At 46.6% G+C, this 18417-nt stretch overlaps 1 protein-coding gene across 1 annotated transcript; it reads right to left on the bottom strand.

The window, feature by feature from the left end:
- Nucleotides 1-3751: 3751 nt before the first annotated feature.
- On the bottom strand, nt 3752-4357 carry LOC105472384 (small ribosomal subunit protein uS17-like). The gene has a single exon (XM_011725563.3). It carries the CDS (start codon nt 4273-4275, stop codon nt 3802-3804), a length of 474 nt encoding a protein of 157 aa, XP_011723865.2. The 5' UTR covers nt 4276-4357; the 3' UTR covers nt 3752-3801.
- Nucleotides 4358-18417: the final 14060 nt, after the last annotated feature.

The following is an 18417-nucleotide window of genomic DNA, read 5'->3' as shown; positions in this document are numbered from 1 at the left end:
AACAAGACCTGTCCTGGCCCTCAAGGCACTCACTGCCATGTTGACAGATGTGTAAAGAGATTAATTCCAGGCTTGTCAGTCAAGGTGTGCAGGCAGGTCGTGGGAGCCAGGAGCATGTTTAGTTCAGAGGGACTAGGAGCAGGACAGGAGAATACCCTTTTCTTACCACCTCCATTGGCCCTGCTGTCCTGGAAAGCCTGGCCCTGGGGCAGCCTGTGGGGTGACCTGTACTGCTCAGGGAGCTGCTTCCTGAGACTTCGCCTGATCTTGACATTCAAGAAGCCAGCACGGGGCTGAGGCAGGTGCACCATCAGATAACCTGGGACCACTCAGGTTTCTCCCAGCTGCCAGGGCTCGTGCCACCTGAGATGTCCGGGCCCTCCCTGCCAGGACACCTCATGAGGCCTGTGCAGAGGAGCTGGGTAGGAGCCAGGGCCAAATGGGGGTGGCACAGATCACCTTCTGTGACTCAGTCTAGGCTTTCCTTCACCAGATGAATCAGAAGCTCCTGGAGTTGAAGCCCTGGAATCTAGTTTTTCAATGCTCATAGATGACCCTAGTGACCATTCCCTTTTGGGAACCCTGATTACAATCATTTTTTGCCTTCCATCCCAGGAGACTGGGGGCAGGAGGAAAGGGAGACACGGCTATTTCCAGTGTCTCATGACAAAGTGGGAAGGGGGGCCTTCATTTCATATCCCAGCCCTTCCATGGCTCATCCATCGGGGGCTTCTCCTCCCCCATAGTGGGACCTGGGTTGTCATCTTTTCACCTGCCCTACATGGACATGAGTAAAAGGGGTGAACAACCCCCTCTGGTGATGAAGTTGGGGACGTGTAGTACATGTGGGTATGCGGTTACAGCTTGAAGCACCAAACCTTCTGCGTGCAGGTAGAGCACTGATCATTTGAAAGTCTTCCACCTGAGCCACCCCTCCCTGCTGCCGAGTAGTATGAGGTCGACAGGACAGCCCTTTTCATTTCCATCTTAGATAGGGACATTCATGGAGGCTCTCTAACTCAACTCAAGTCCTATAAGCAGTAAGTAGAAGGCCTGGCATAACACTTCTGAGCATCCAGAACTTTCTGTCCCATCATTGTTTTCTCCTTGCTGTAGGTCAAGGTCAGGTGGTCTGCCTCTTAAATTAGGCAAAGTCCAGACCTCTCAAATTTGGGGGCAGGGAGGGTGAGGGTCTCACTGTGTCCCCCAGGCTGGAGTGCAATGTTAGGATCACAACTCACTGCAGCCTCAAACTCCTAGGCTAAGTGATCCTCCCACATCAGCTCTCCAGCCCCTAGTAGCTGGCATCATGCCCGTGAGACCACTCACCTCTCCTCTCACCCCCTTCTGCAAAGAAAAGAACTTTAAATAATAGAATGAAATCACTGTGTGGTAGATTGTATTATGTCCAAAATATTTGCTACCCCTCCTTGGCTTGAGCCTCACCTGAGGGCCTGGGGAGGATTATATACCCCTACCTTGTTGAACCTGGAAGGGCCACGAAACGTGCCTGGCACTGGTTGTAAGAGCCGGTGGGTGGTCCATCAGCTGTTGCAGTGACCTGCAATGTTCACATGGAGACTGTTTAGTCAGCCTAGGTCCCAGGGTGAAAAAGATGGTCAGAGCAGCCAGCCACAATAGACACGAACGGTAGGGAGAAATTAGCCCCTGCCATTGTAGACCAGTAGACTTTCCAGTTGTTGCCGCACCATAGTTGAGACTAAACTGCCTGATTCAGTTTGTAATCCCACCATTTAAAGATTAGCTGTTGTTAAGATTCTGGTGTGTATCTTAGCAGAATTTCTGATACACAAATGAATGTATTTAGATACACAATCTTACAAAAATGGGACAATACACATCTTGCTTTGGAGCTTTCTTGTCTTATCTAATATGTACTGAGTGTCTTTCCATGGTAAATTTATATCTAGATCCAATTTTTCAGTGTTGGGATTACAGTGTGGCTCCATAGTGTACTGATGCATGGTTATGCCAAAAGATGTTGTTTTCCCAGTTTCGTTTCATTTCTTTTCTCCTTCCTTCTTTCCTTCCTTCCTTTTCTTTCTTTCTTTCTTTCTTTTTTTTTGAGACGGAGTTTCACTTTTGTTGCCCAGGCTACAGTGCAATGGCACAATCTCCACTCACTGCAACCTCTGCCTCCCGGGTTCAAGCGATTCTCCTGCCTCAGCTTCCTGAGTGGCTGGGATTACAGGCGCGCACCACCATGCCCAGCTAATTTTTTGTATTTTTTTTTTTTTTTTTTTTTTGAGACGGAGTCTTGCTCTGTAGCCCGGGCTGGAGTGCAGTGGCCGGATCTCAGCTCACTGCAAGCTCCGCCTCCCGGGTTTACGCCATTCTCCTGCCTCAGCCTCCGGAGTAGCTGGGACTACAGGCGCCCGCCACCTCGCCCGGCTAGTTTTTTGTATTTTTAGTAGAGACGGGGTTTCACGGTGTTAGCCAGGATGGTCTCGATCTCCTGACCTCGTGATCCGCCCGTCTCGGCCTCCCAAAGTGCTGGGATTACAGGCTTGAGCCACCGCGCCCGGCCATTTTTTGTATTTTTAGTAGAGATGGGGTTTCACCATGGCCAGGCTAGTCTTGAACTCCTGACCTCAGGTGATCCGCCCGCCTCGGCCTCCTGCAGTGCTGGGATTACAGGCGTGAGCCACCCTGCCCGGCCCCTTCCTTCCCTTTCTTTCTCTTTTCTCTTTCTTTCTTTTTGACATCTCTGTCACCCAGGCTAGAGTGGAGTGCAGTGGCACAGTCACGGCTCACTGCAGCCTCAACCTCCTGGGCTCAAGCAATCTTCCCACCTTAGCCTTCTGAGTAGCTGGATCCACCACACCCGGCTAATTTTTAAATTTTTTGTAAAGACAGGGTTTTGCCATGAGACCCAGGTTGCTTTTGAACTCCTGAGCTCAAGCAATCCTCCCCCACTTGGCCTCCCAAAGTGCTGGGATTACTGGGGTTACAGGTGTGAGCCACCGCACTCAGCCTCTAGTTCCTTTTTTTTTTTTCTTTTTTTGAGACAGAGTCTTGCTCCCTCACCCAGGCTGGAGTGCAGTGGCGCAATCTTGGCTCACTGCAACCTCTGCCCCCACCGTTCAAACAATTCAAAATCAAACTCCCAGGCTCAAGTGATCCTCCTACCTCTCCATCCCTTTGTAGCTGGTACTACAGATGCACACCAGCGTGCCCAGCTAATTTTTAAATTTTTTACAGAGGTGCAGTCTCACTATGTTGTCCAGGCTAGTCTTTTTTTTTGGGGGGGGGACAGAGTCATACTCTTATCACCCAGGCTGGAGTGCAGTGGCACAATCTCACCTCACTGCAACCTCTGCTGCCCAGGTTCAACTGATTCTCCTGTCTCAGCCTCCCAGAGTAGCTGGGATTACAGGTGCCTGCCACTGTGCCCGGATACTTTTTGTATTTTTAGTAGATATGGCTTTTCACTATCTTGGCCAGACTGGTCTTGAACTCCTGACCTCGTGATCCACCTGTGTCAACTTCCCAAAGCGCTGGGATTACAGGCGTGAGCCACCGCGCCCAGCCACCCAGGCTGGTCTTGAACTCCTGGCTTCAAGTGATCCTCCCACCTCAGTCTCCCAAAGTGTTGGGATCACAGGCGTGAGCCACTGCGCCCTGCTTAATTTTTGATAAATATAAACTCTGTGATGAACATGTTATGTAAATATTTTTATGCACTGGTTTGATCATTTTCTTTCTTTTTTTTTTTTTTTTGAGGGGGTGGAATGAGAAAATAACTTTATTTTATTGTGGGGAGCAGGCCGATGTCCAACCTCAGAACTTCTGGAACTGCTTCTTGGTGCCGGCAGCCTTGGTGACCTTGAGCACACTGAAGTGCACTGTCTTGCTCAGCGGCCGGCACGTGTCCACTGTTATGATGTCACCAATCTGGACGTCCCTGAAGCAGGGGGACAGGTGCACAGACATGTTCTTGTGGCGCTTCTCAAAGTGGTTGTACTTGCGGATGTAGTGGAGGTAGTCTCGGCAGATGACAGTGGTCCCCCGCATCTTCATCTTGGTCACCACACCAGGGAGTATCCGCCCTTCAATGGAGACATTACCAGTGAAGGGGCATTTCTTGTCAATGTAGGTGCCCTCAATAGCCTCTTTGGGTGTCTTGAAGCCCAGACCTATGTTCTTGTAGTACCACGGGAGCTTCTTGCCAGTTTCTCCCAGCAGGACCCTCTTCTTGTTTTGAAAGATGGTAGGCTGCTTTTGGTAGGCACGCTCAGTCTGAATGTCCGCCATCTTCCCGGCTGCCTGAAAAAGGCGGTTTGATCATTTTCTTAGGTTTAGGATAAATCCCAAGAAGTGGAATTGCTGACTCTAAGGATTTGCACATCCTTTGTTTGGATACACAATGCCAGGCTACCCCTCCAGGAAGCCTGCCCAGTTCACACTCTTGCCAGCCTGCTAGTGCTCTTTTCTGTACAGCCTCATCAGTAGCAAGCATGATCAGTTTTTCCAGATGATTCCAACTTGGAGAGCATTCCTTTTTTTTTTTTTTTTTTTTTTTTTGAGATGGAGTCTCGCTCTGTCCCCTAGGCTGGAATGCAGTAGCTTGATCTTGGCTCACTGCAACCTCTGTCTCCCAGGTTCAAGTGATTATCTTGCCTCAGCCTCCTGAGTAGCTGGGACTACAAGTGCATGCCACCATACCCGGCTAATTTTTTTGTAGTTTTAGTAGAGATGGGGTTTTGCCATGTTGACCAGGCTGGTCTCAATCTCTTGACCTTGTGATCCACCCACCTTGGCCTCCTAACGTGCTGGGATTACAGGCGTGAACCACCGCACCTAGCCTGAAAAGCATTCTTGATCCTAGCTTTATCATCAGTACTGCCTTGGCAACTGTTTGGTCCATCTGATTAATCACTGCCAAGTCAGAAAGCAAAGAGATACAACCTCTGGGACCACCTAGGTAGAAGACTGAGTTGGAACTCAGTCTAATTTCCATGTCTCGTACATTACCTCTGAGTTTCTGTTACTCAGAGGACCGCCTCCTGGGAGAATCCCAGGTCTCCCTTTTATCTTTCTCTCCCTGTTGCCCCTTCTCCCTGAGGGGATTTTTAAAGCCAATTTTAAAATAATTATTATGAAACAAATAACAAAATAGAAATATTGGATAGAATTCTAAATGAAAAAGAAAAAAGGATCACCCGTAATCAGTGGTCCCAACAAATTACATTGTTTTTATTTGCCTCTGTTCCCTTCCAGTCCCAGTCCAAATGCATGCCATATTTTTACCCAGATGTGACCCTGGCCCAGATCTAATTTTGCATTCTGTGCCTTTCAATTCTGTTGTCATAAGCAGTTTTCCACATTGCTACATGGTCATCATCTTATTCTCATTGTTGCACAATGTTCCAATGAGTGAATAATTTAATCATCATTACCCTAATGTAAGTCACTTACATGGTTGCTCAATTTCCCTATAATAAATACTGCCGTAGTGCATGCTTTTGTGGATATGGCTTCTTCCTTCATTTGAATTATTTCCTCAGGTCAATTCTCAAGAGTGAGATAGGTCAAAAGGCACGAAGGCTTTAATGATTCTTGGCATGAGAACTGGAACATTGTTTTCCAAAGGGTTTTTTTCTTTTTTTTTTATTTTCCTGCTCAAAAGTTAATATATGCTATCTTTCAACCATATAGAATAAAGCAAAAATTCTACTACCCAGAAATTACCACTACTAACATTTGGCCAACCATCCCTCCAGGCATCTCTGGATATACATATCCATCTATATGTATAATCTGCATAGATATACATATAGATGTAGACATAAAAATAATTTTTCACAAAAGGGATCACATCCCCATGCCAGTTTTGCAACCTGCTTTTTTACTCAGCAACATGTCCTGGGTTTTTCTAATTGGTTCTGCCACCACCAGTGCCTAGGTGGTAGCAAAATGTAGTACAGCAATAGCTATAAGCCACGCACCGTACCAAGAATTTTATGTACATTAGCTAATTTAAGCTCTGCAGTAACCAAATGAGATAAGTTCTATTATCATCGTGCCCATTTTACAAATGAGGGAACAGGCTCAGAGAAATTGACTGCACAGGGTCACAGAGCTAGGGAGAGGTGGGGCTGGCGCTCCAAAACAGATGTTTATACAAGTAATACACAAACACATGTCTATTGTAAAAGATTAAAATAATAAATGCAAGCAAGAGCATAGCATAGAAACTAAAGTGTGAAAGTCCCATTTACACTTCCAGAGAGGTTTGGTGTGTGTATCAGTTAAGTTTAGGTTCAATTGCATATAACAGAAAACCAAAATAGCTTAGGCTTAAACAAGATAGGATTTGTTTTCTTCACATAAAAGAAGTCTGCACATAGCATTTCAGGGCTAGCATGGTGGGCCCATGCTCATTAGTCATGAAGAACCCATTTTCAGTTTATGGCTTCATCCTTAAGGTCTCCACATGGACTAATATTGTCCCTGGAGCTCCAGCCATCATGCCTGCTTTCTAGGCAACAAGGAGAAGGCCGGAGGGGCAGTACCATAGTTTTTCCCAGATGTATCAGCCTCTCTCTAAAGAGCTTTCCCTAAAGTCCCCCTACCATATGATATCGCTTTATTTCTTTTCTAAAAATTTTTTTTAATTTTTTTGAGATGGAGTCTCACTCTGTTGCCCAGGCTGGAGTGCAGTGGCATGATCTTGGTTCACTGCAACCTCCACCTCCCAGTTCTAGTGATTCTCCTGCCTCAGCCTCCCGAGTAGCTAGGAATACAGACGTGCACCACCATGCCCAGCTAATTTCTGTGTTTTTAGTAGAGATGGGGTTTCACCATGTTGGCCAGGTTGGTCTCAAACTCCCGACCTCAGGTGATCCACCCACCTCGGCCTCCTAAAGTGCTGGGATTATAGGCGTGAGCCACTGCGCCCAGCCTGATATCAGTTTATTTCTAATTGACCACCCTTATCCACAGGGAGGCTGTGCAGTGTAGGTTTTTTTTGTTGTTGTTGTTGTTTTTTGAGAAGGAGTCTCGCTGTGTCACCCAGGCTGGAGTGCAGTGGCCGGATCTCAGCTCACTGCAAGCTCCGCCTCCCGGGTTTAGCCATTCTTCTGCCTCAGCCTCCGTGCGGAGCAGCTGGGACTACAGGAGCCCGCCACCACGCCTGGCTAGTTTTTTGTATTTTTTTAGTAGAGATGGGGTTTCACCGTGTTAGCCAGGGTGGTCTCGATCTCCTGACCTCGTGATCTGCCCGTCTCGGCCTCCCAAAGTGCTGGGATTACAGGCGTGAGCCACCACGCCCAGCCCAGTGTAGTTTTTAAACTGAGCATTTTGCAGCTTCTCCAATCCCAGCTCCCCCCATAATACAAGTGCTTGGTTGATTTTTTTTTAAGGGGGAAAGAATCGATATTAAGAGAAAATTAGACAGTTCTGCCACCATGTATATCCTTCCCAATCCTTTCCTACAAATTTAAATATGTATATATTGTGAAAGTCGATTGTACAAATTGGGTCATTCTTGCCATACTCAACTAAATCAGAGTCAATGGGTTGGGGGAAAAAGCACTTGGGACATATAACATCGCTCCGAGAAGTAAATTTTCCACAAGCTTGGCTGCTGAAACCGCCTGTTGTAACCTGAAACTAGTATCTAATGGCTACTGAAACAACTTGCTGCAACTCTAAGACTAGTTTTACCCACCACCTTCGCTCACCAGTCAGCGCTTGCCATCCCCAAAACCTTACTAGCTCCAATGAAGTATCTTTCAAAACAATTCTCCTTTTCATAAAACCCCCAAACATCTCTTTGTTCTTTGGCTATACTAAAGACCACCCAGTCTGTGTGTATGCCCCAAATTGCAATTGTTGCTTCTGAGATAAAATGTTAAATTTAGAGATTAATCTCTACATTTTTGACTTTGACAATATGTACATATATAATAATATAGTTTTAAATGGTACATTGTTTTAATTTACATTTTAAAGCCTTACTGACCAGATTAAACATTCTCCATTAAATATTTGTTTACTAATTATTGTGTTATGTGCACAGTTAAGCTCTTTGCTTATTTAGCCAATTAAAGCCTTGAAGATATCTTGATCCAGTTGAACAGACTGTCAAGGTAAAGAGATAGAGGCTGGTGCAGTGGCTCACGCCTGTAATCCCCTCACTTTGGGAGGCTGAGGCAGGCAGATCATGAGGTTAGGAGATCGAGACCATCCTGGCCAACATGGTGAAACCCCGTCTCTACTAAAAAAATACTACTTGGGAGGCTGAGGCAGGAGAATCGCATGAACCAGGGAGTCAGAGGTTACAGTCAGCCAAGATAGCGCCGTTGCACTCCAGCCTGGGAGACAGAGCAAGACTCCATCTCAAAAAAAAAAAAAAAAAAGATAACAGGTAGAGGGATAGATGACAGATAGGTGTTATAACTCTTTGTATTATTCACTGCAAATACTGCTTCTAATATGCTATCCTTTTTATTTTTCATGGATTTTTATTTTTTTGGAAGTGAGTTTTCCAGAAATTTCAACTACATTTATATATTTAAGTCCATCTTTTGCCTTGGGGCTTTTTCTATTAGTCCCAGGCTCAGACGTTAGTCCCACCTCCAGAGATATGGTTGGTGTTGAAGTTGGCCTTCTCCTTCCAAGAGGGGCAGTCTAATGTTGGTGGCTAGGCCCACCTGGGTTTGAATTTGAATCTTGACTGTCGCTTCCTACTATACAACTAGGAAGAACACGTCTGTCATCTGAGTTCTAGTTTTCTTGACTGTTGGTGAGGAGGTTGGACCAACCCCAGGTTCTTAAACTTGCCTATGCATCAGAATCGTCAGAGGCTCCAAAATACACATTCCTGCCCTTCCACCTCGCACCTCAGCTCAGATCTACACAACCCGAATCGCTGTATCCAGGAGTCTGTATTTTTTAAAACGCTCCCCTGAGCCTGACATTCAGACATGTTGCAGAATCTCCGCACCAGCCAGTGTCTGAGAGTGCCTCCTACACCAGGCTCTCTGTGTAGTGGGTGAGTGAGAGGAGGGTAGTGACCCTTGGCCACTGTGTCCCCCTCCAAAGCCAGTTGGCCCTGCCTTGTCCTCTTGGGTCAGAGCTCCCATTTCACATCCAACCTGAACCGCAGCCCATTCTCCCTGCTTTCTCAGGGCTGGAGCTGGGGGTGAAAGGGTGATCAGGATCCTGCAGTGTGAGTGGGGTTCGGGGGCTGCCACGGCAATGCGGCTAGGAGGGGGCCAGTGTTCCTTACTGGCTGGCTACCCTTAGTTAAGCCTCTCACCCTATGAATCTCCATCTCTTCACCTCTGACAGCAGGACTGAGACCTTGCCTTCCTTGCAAGGCAGTCCTAAGGTCTGAGATGATGGGTGGATGGAAAAAGCCTCGAGCAGTTCCTGCCACAAAATGTGCATTTGACAAATGTGGTAGATGTTACTATTAGCGCTTTTTTTTTTCTTTTTCTTTTTCTTTCTTTCTTTCTTTCTTTTTTTTTTTTTTTTTTGAGACAGAGTCGCTCTGTTGCCAAAGCTGGAGTGCAGTGACACAATCTTAGCTCCACCTCCCGGGTTCAAGCGATTCTCCTGCCTCTGTCTCCCGAGTAGCTGGGACTACAGGTGCTCACCACCACACCTGGCTAATTTTTGTATTTTTGGTAGATGTGAGGTTTCACCATGTTGGCCAGGCTGGTCTTGAACTCTTGACCTCAAGCGATCCACCCGTCTCGACTGCCTCGGCCTCCTAAAGTGCAAGAATTACAAGTGTGAGTCACCACACCCGGCCACTATTAGTGTTTTCATTGTAATTTACAGCTGTAGGGGAGGCAAAATTTTATCCCCTACCATCTTGGGGTTTTTTGGCTGGGTCTCAGAATTAAACTGACATAAAACAGATTAACAGGAGAAAAACATCCAAATTTATTTAATACAGTTTGTATGTGGCACAGGAGACTTCATAAGGAAATGAAGACCCAAAGATGCAGTTAGAATTGAACACTTGGCCGGGCACGGTGGCTCACACCTGTAATCTCAGCACTTTGGGAGGCCAAGGCAGGCAGATCACTTGAGGTCATGAGTTCAAGACCAGCCTGAACAAAATGGTGATGTGAAATTCCCGTCTCAACTAAAAAAAAAAAAAAAAAAAAATACAAAAATTATCCAGGTATGGTGGTGTGCACCTGTAGTCCCAGCTACTCAGGAGGCTGAGACAGGAGAATCGCTTGAGCCTGGGAGGCAGAGGTTACAGTGAGCCGAGATCGCGCCACTGCACTCCAGCCTGGAGAACAGAGTGAGACTTGGTCTCAAAAAAAAGGAAGCAGAAGGGGCCAGGCATGGTGGCTTACACCTGTAATCCCAGCACTTTGGGAGGCTGAGGCAGGAGGATTGCTTGAGTCAGAGGTTCAAGACCAGCCTGGGCAACATAGTGAGACATTTATCACTATAAAAACTTTTAAAAATAGCTGAGTGTGATGGTGCAGCTGTGGTCCCAGCTACTCAGGAGGCTGAAGTGGGAGGATCAGTTGAGCCTGGGAAGGTCAAGATTGCAGTGAGCTATGATCGTGCCACTGCACTCTAGCCCGGGTAACAGAGTGAGACCCTGTCTTAAAAAAAAAAAAAAAAAAGGAAGGTTCACATGATCTTCTTGCACCTGCTATTTTTCAAATGCCTTTAACTTAAAATAGTCAATAAGCCCGAGCAGCGGATTTGGGGGTAGCATGTTCTTAACTCCACAGTGTGCTGGGCATGCTGGCTCTAGAGAACACAGGTCTTGAACAGGAAGTCCTGTGCCTGACAAGACAGAGAGAGACCTGTCACTTCCCTGTGCTGCTCAAACTTCAGTAGACTTGACTCCTGGAAATTTTTCCCTCTGGCTCAGCATAGAATTTGTCACCTCCTGGGTGGCTGGGAGGCCATGCACCATGAGGCCCACTGGCAGCCTCCAGGCAGTGGACACCCACACTATGTGGCTCCTTAGACCAGTGCTCCCTGACTTCTCTCAGCAGGTCAGGCAGGAGCGGCCCCATTCCTCAAGTGGCTGACTAATCTGGGCAGGGACCGCCCCACCTGCCTCCCAGATCCCTGACACCCGGGACACCCCAGAGGTTGCCTTTCCTCTGCCCTCACTCTAGATTAGGTCTCTCCTGGAGCCCTCCCTGCAGGCAGGGGCTCAGCTCAGGGAGGCTGCTTTAGATCTTTGGGGAAGTTGCTGAAGAAATGTGCCCTTCCTCCCAGTCCCCGCCAAGCATGGGCCCTTCAGATTAATGTGCGAACAATAATAAAATGAGCGTGAAAACCATCAGGCTGGCAATCCTCAGCTTGAGTGAAGTTCAAAGGTCACAGAACAATTTAAGGATCCTGCTCAAACACCCTAGTTTGAGCACAGGAGCCCTGAAACGGCTCCCACCTGGGTCCCCGGAGTGTGCGTGCTGTATTCAGATTCCAGCTCTGCTGCCCATTCACTGCTTAATCCTGGGTGGAGTACTTAGCCCGTCTCTGCTTCAGGTTCCTCATCTGTAAAATGGGAATGCTAATGATATTCTCTACCTGACATGGTTGTAAATGTTCAGGGAGTTAGCACCCATAACTAAAACACCAAAGAAAAATAGATACATTGGATTTCATCAAAACTTTTAAAATGTTGTACATCAAAGGGCACTATTAAGAAAGTAAAAAGAAAACCCACAGAATGGGGGAAAATATTTACAAATTATATATCTCATAAGAGTTTAATATCCTCTCAATTTATAAAGAACTCCTACAACTCAACAATGAAAAGACAACCCAATTTAAAAATGGGCAAAGGGTCAGACCCAGTGGCACACACCTGTAATCCTAACACTTTGGAAGGCCGAGGTGGGCAGATCACTTGAGGCCAGGAGTTCGAGACCAGCCTGGCCAACATGGTGAAACCCTGTCTGTACTAAAAAGAAACAAATGGGCCAGGCGTGGTGGTGCACACCTGTAATCCTAGCTACTCGAGAGGCTAAGGCACAAGAATTGCTTGAATCTGGGAGGCGGAGGTTGCAGTGAGCCAAGATCACGCCACTGCACTCCAGCCTGGGCAACAGAGTGAGACTTTGTCTCAAAAAAAAAATAAATAAAATAAATAAAAATAGGCAAAGGATTTGAATAGGTGTTTCTCTAAATAAAATACACAAGTGACTAATAAGCACATGAAAAGATGCTCAACATCATTAGCCATTAACAAAATGGACATCAAAACTGAGATTACCCCCCAACACCCACTAGGATGGTTAGAATAGAAATAATAATAATAACAAGTGTTGGTGAATATGTGGAGAAATCAAAACCCTTATACACTGCTGGTGGGGATGCAAAATGGTGCAGCTGCTGTGGAAAACAGTCTTGCAGTTCCTAAAAAATTAAACCTAGCGTCACCATATGACCCAGCAACTCCACTCCTAGGTATATGCCCAAGATAATTAAAGACATGTAGTCATACAAAAACTTATGCACAAATGTTCGTAGCAGCAGTATTCATAATAGCCACAAAGTGGAAACAGCCCAATGCCCGTCAATTGATGAATGGATAAATAAAATATGGTACCTTCATACGATGAAATATTATTCAGCAATGAAATGAATACATGAAAACATTATGCTAAGTTAAAAAAAAAACCAGACACAAAGTAGGTCTGTACTGTATGATTTAATGTATACGAAATGTCCAGAATGGCAAATTCATAGAGATGGAAAGTAGATTAGTGGCTTCTAGGGATTAGTGGGTAGGGGACAATGGGGAGTGACTAATGGCTACAGGGTTTCTTTTGGGGTGATGGAAATGTTCTGGAACTGAACAGTGGTAATGGTTGCACAACCTTGTGAATATACTGAAAAAAAAAAACCACTGAATTGTATCCTTCTAATGGTGAATTTTATGTTATATAAAATTTTTTATGTGAATTATCTCAATTTTATTAAAAAAGGAACTACTACACATAAAATGCTTAGAAGGCTATGCAGGCCATGATAAGCCTTCAGTTAGATGCCATTTAGTTTATAAACTCCACTGAATTTATGGGTTGGTCCAGATCACCAGAAGGAAAACATAAAAGGAGCATCATCTTTAGAAATTGAATTCACGGCCTGGCGCGGTGGCTCATGCCTGTAGTCCCAGCACTTTGGGAGGCCGAGGGAGCGGATCATGAGGTCAGGAGATTGAGACCATCCAGGCTAACATGGTAAAACCCCGTCTCTACTAAAAATACAAAAAAATTAGCAGAGCATGGCAGCACGCGCCTGTAGTCCCAGCTACTAGGGAGGCTGAGGCAGGAGAATTGCTTGAACCCAGGAGGCGGAGCTTGCAATGAGCCAAGATCACCCCATTGTACTCCAGCCTAGGTGACAGAACGAGACTCCATCTCAAAAAAAAAAAAAAAAAATAGAAAAGAAATTGATTTCCCATACTTAATACACGTTAAAGCATTTATTTTCATGTAGTTTCTTCTCTTATTTATTTCATACTCAGTCTTGACTTTACATGCTTTATATATATACTTATATAATATATATAAACATTTATTTTGTATTGTTTTTAAATTTTATTTTCATGATCACTTTGATATTTTTGAGGTGTGTCCAGGGCTTAAATCGCATTTGTTTTTGAAGTCTCAACTGGATTGAGTCTAGGACTGCCATGTAGCTCAGATAATCCACTTATGGTCAGGCCTGTGAAACAGCAGGATGCTCATTGACCTTGGGCTGAAAGCCTGAGATGGAGGCTTAGCTCCATTGCTTATAAGCTATGTGACCTGGGACAAGACTAAAGTTGTCAGATTTAGCAAATAAAAATACAGACACCCAGTTACATTTGAATTTCGGATAAACAATTATATACTGTTTAATGATATATTGTTTAATGATATATTGTTTAATGAAAAACAATGATATTAAACAATGACCAGATAAACAATGAATATATTTTTTGTGTAAACATATCCCAAATATTATATGGGACATACTTATACTAAAAAAACTTATTTTATCTGAAATTAAAATTTATCTGTGAGAGTTTTCAAGGGAATCATATTTAATTCTCACAACGCCCCCTGCTGCCCTTTCCCATTTTTGTCATGAAGTGACTTAGCCCAAGGTCATCCAGCTAGAAAATTATTAAGCTGGGATTTGAACTTGGGTGCGTCAACTGTAGCATGCTCTGCTACTGGAACTCAAGACAGATATGCAGCGACCTACTTTTTTTTTTTTTTTTTTTTTTTTTGAGACAGAGTCTCACTCTGAGGCCAGGCTAGAGTGAGTACAGTGGCGCAATCTGGGTTCACTGCAACCTCTGCCGCCCGGGTTCAAGTGATTCTCCTGCCTCACCTCCCAAGTAGTTGGGGTTACAGGCGCCTGCCACCGTGCCTGGCTAATTTTTGTAGTTTTAGTAGAGACGGGGTTTCACCATCTTGGCCAGGCTAGTCTTGAACTCCTGACCTCATGATCCACCCGCCTCAGCCTCCCAAAGTGCTGGGATTACAGGCGTGAGCCACTGCACCTAGCCTGGCAGTGACCTACTTAATGATAGCCTGGGAGCCATGAGCTAACTTGGTAAGAACAGAAGCTTTCATGGACTGAGACAGACTTTTGAACAAGAGCTAGAGAATTCGATTTGAAAGTGTTTCTATGACCCTGTCTATGTTAGTTTCCTGTTTCTGCCCTAATAAATGACCACATATTTAGTGGCTTAACACAAATTTATCTTGCTGCCTCTGGAGGTCAGAAGTCTAAAATGGTCCAGGTGTCAGCAGAGCTGTGTTCCTTGTGGAGGCTCTAGGAGAGAATCTGCCTCTTGCCTTTTCCAGCTTCTTCAGGCTTGCAGCATGTCGTGGCTCAGAGCCACACACTCTGACCTCCGCTTCCATTAGCACATCTCCCTCTCTGACGCTGACCCTTCTGCCACCCTCTTGTAACGACCCTTGTGATTACATGGGGCCCACTGGATAATCCTGGATCATCTCTGAATCTCAAGATCCTTAATCACATCTGCAAAATCCTTTTTGCCTTGCAAGGTAACATATTTACAGTTTCCGGCGATTAGGAGGTGGACATCTGTGGTGGAGCCGTTATTCTGCCTATCACACTAAGAGAAATGATCTAGTTGACTTGAGTGTCCCAGGCCTTAACTATAATCCCTTTCATCTGTATAGTTTTCACACACATTCTTTTTTCCACCTTGCGTCCATCCTGGAAAGTAGATGAAGGCTGTGCTGAGCCCATTCTGTGAGGAAGGAAGATGAAACTCAGAGCGGAGGCCTCGTGCTGTGTGACACAGTTAAAAAGAGACTCAGGCCCAGGGCTTTTGATTCAGCACCTGCCCCCGCAGTTCCCAGCCATGCATCACTAGAACACTATTCTCACCAGTGGAGCAGGACAATTCCTCAGCTGCCCCCACAATTTAGGAAGGAGTCCCCTAGGTGAACCAGCTCCCTCAGCCCTGAATCTGCCCTCAGAAGGCAGCCTTCTGCCCAGAACGAGGATGGAGGGGTGCAGGCAGAGAACTGTTTTTTTGGTGGAGGTCCACGGGACAGAGCCCAGAACTCACTGTCCATCCATCTTGGGCGTGTCCTCCCCAGCCGCCCAGGCTGACTAGACCAGCGCGGGAACTCCTGCATGCTCGGAGGGAGGCCTGATTCTTAGAACTGTCTTCCTATAGCAGTCCTCTTAGGAGCATGTCGCTGTGGTTTGTGGTTCTGTCCATGGGTGCTGCTGCATGGGAGGAGCCAGCTCTTTCCCTGCCCCACAGATCATGGAAGGCAGTGACCATGGGCCACTGACGCTCCTGCAGGCTCCCCACACCCATCCATTAGGATGGCACACATGTGCCAGCCAGGAATGGGGGGACACAGCCATGAATCCGACAGAAAGGCTCCTGCACCTCTGGAACTTGTGCTTTAGCAGGGCAGACAGATCCCACAGAAGTGTATGTGTAGGGGTTCTGAGGATGACGAATAGGATGAGGCACAAGAAGGTGACCGTGACCATGTGAGACAGGCACTGTCCCTACGCTATCACTCTATTTTTGTTTCTTCGGGTTTTTTTGAAACAGGGTCTCGTTCTGTCACTCAGGCTGGAGTACAGTGGTGTGATCATAGCTTACTGCAGCCTTGATCTCCCGGGCTCCAAGCAATCCTCCTGCTTCAGCCTCCTGAGTAACTAGGACTCCAGACACGCACCACCACTACACCTGGCTAATTTAAAAAATTTTTATTTTCAGTAGAGATGGGGTCTCACTATGTGGCCCAGGCTGGTCTCAAACTTCTGGGCTCAAGTGATCCTTCTGCTTTGACCTTCCAAAGTGCTGGGATTGCATGTGTGAGCCACCATGCCTAGTTGGCTGTCCCCACTCTAAAGCAGACAGCCCAAGTGGGGGCAAAGTTGAGAAGCAAACCCACACTTTACTCCAAAGCCTCTGAAAATCCTCCCTTGTGTCCTTCCTAAGAAGTGTCCCAGAGTCTCTGTGTCATCCCTGAAGCTGAAGTCAGTCCATTCTGGGAGCAGAGTCCAGCTGCGTCCTGTGTTTTGGGCTAAGAAGAATTTAAGATTCTGAGTGTGAGCTGAGCAAGGTTGTAGTAAGGAGGGCAGTGATGTGATGAATCGTTTAAGGGGTGCAGCTGCCAGATGTGAGTGGGTGAGGGCAGATGTGAGGGGCATGAGCCAGCTATGTGTGGGGGTGGCCAGACCTGGTGGGGGGGGCACAATGGAAACAATAGGGGAGCAGGCCAGGTGGGTATGCGGAAGTGAGACACAGTGGTAGGATGAACCGGGAGGGGGTCCAGATGTGAGGGGCTGGAGAATGGATGACCCCCAGCCTCAGTCTTTAGGAGGGTGGCTGTCCCTGGGAAATGGATGATGCAGTCTGTGGAGGAAATGCGCTTTCTATTTAGGGAGGCTGTTTAGGAGTAGCTGACGACATGCCCAGCACCTGGATGGGTGGAAATAAACAGAGACATGAAGCAATAATTTATGCTGTGTCCTCTGTCAACCTAGCCACCACCTCCTCCTCCCTGGGCTCCAGGAAGTTGCTCAGAGTTGTGGAGCTGGGAGGAGACTGCGGGAGCTATGCTGGTGAAGTGATGCTGTCATCTGAGCTTGTGCTTTACACACTGCGCTTTTTTTTTTTTTTTTTTTTTTTTTTTTTTTTTAAGACAGAGTCTTGCTCTGTCACCCTAGGCTGGAGTGCAGTGGTGCAATCACAGCTCACTGCAGCCTCGACCTCCCAAGCTCAAGCAATCCATCCACCTCACTCTCTTGTATAGCTAGGACCACAAGTGCGTGACATGACATCTGGCTAATTTTTAGAATTTTTTTTGTAGAGACAGGGTCTCACTATGTTGCCCAGGCTGGTCTCAAACTCCTGGGCTCAAGTGATCCTCCTGCCTCAGCCTCCAGAAGTGTTGGGTTATAGGCACAAGCCATCATGCCCAGCCCCCTCCAGGCCTTTGTACCTTCTATGTCCTTACCTGGAGTACCTGCCCCTTGAACTACCCATTGAACTCTTTATTTAGTGGCCCACCTCCTCTAAGAAGTCCCCCCTCATATCCAGTCTGTGGTTCCTAAATTGCAGCTAATTACTACCCCATGAGCTCACACATTAGAGTTGGAAATCTACTTTCAAATGACCCCCCTTCGTGTCTAAAAGATTCCTAGGTTTGATTGGACTCTGAGCTCCAAAGGGCAAAAGGAAATGTTCTTATTTTCTTCCATATCTTACAGAGCTTCTGGGACAGCCATGGAGGTAAGCCATTCCTGTCTCCCTTCAAGAAAGAACTTGCTATTCACCCACAAGGAGGGCAGTTAGCTTACAGCTTCTAACAAACATACTTTGCTTAGAGGACACGGTGGGTTGGCCAAGACTTTGTTAGATCTGCAGCACAATCTGAGGCTCTCCCAGCCCTTTCCTGCTTCCTCTCCTTCACTGGCCTTTCCACTACCCCCTCTCCCCACAATAAACCTCTTGCACTTCTATATTCATCTCAGCGCTTGCTTCCTGGAGGACCCACATGGCACAGCACCCCACCTGCTGGATCATAAGTGCTCAGTTGTGAAGTAAACGGAACTGGGGATTCTCTAGAGGGTAGAGGGAAGCCGGAGCCTGGACCTCGGAGATCAGGAGAAGAGGGGCTGTCCATGGAGGATGCTGCAGTCATAACGAGAGCAAGGTCCAGAGCAGTGTGAAGAAGGGGCCATGCCCCTGGGGCAGGACCCAGCAATGGGGAACACACAGGGAGCTCAGGGATTCACCAGCCCTGCTGGCCTCCTCTCTAGCTCCTCCGCTGTCTGGGGCAGCTGTTGCAAACTCAGCAATGTCCCAGGAGACAGGGTCCGAAGAGCCCTGGCCTTGCACTTTTGAAAACCAGGTTCAATTTGTGCTTCCCGCTAGTCAGGTGACACTACACT

This window comes from Macaca nemestrina, chromosome 17 (genome assembly GCF_043159975.1).
Source record: "Macaca nemestrina isolate mMacNem1 chromosome 17, mMacNem.hap1, whole genome shotgun sequence".
Lineage (NCBI taxonomy): Eukaryota > Metazoa > Chordata > Mammalia > Primates > Cercopithecidae > Macaca > Macaca nemestrina.
The sequence above is the reverse complement of the archived record's forward strand: the minus strand, read 5'-3'. Positions and strand labels throughout refer to the sequence as shown.

What these genes read in the sequence shown, in the direction of transcription:
- LOC105472384 (XM_011725563.3), bottom strand. Translation starts at nt 4,275, where the DNA reads ATGGCGGACATTCAGACTGAGCGTGCCTACCAAAAGCAGCCTACCATC.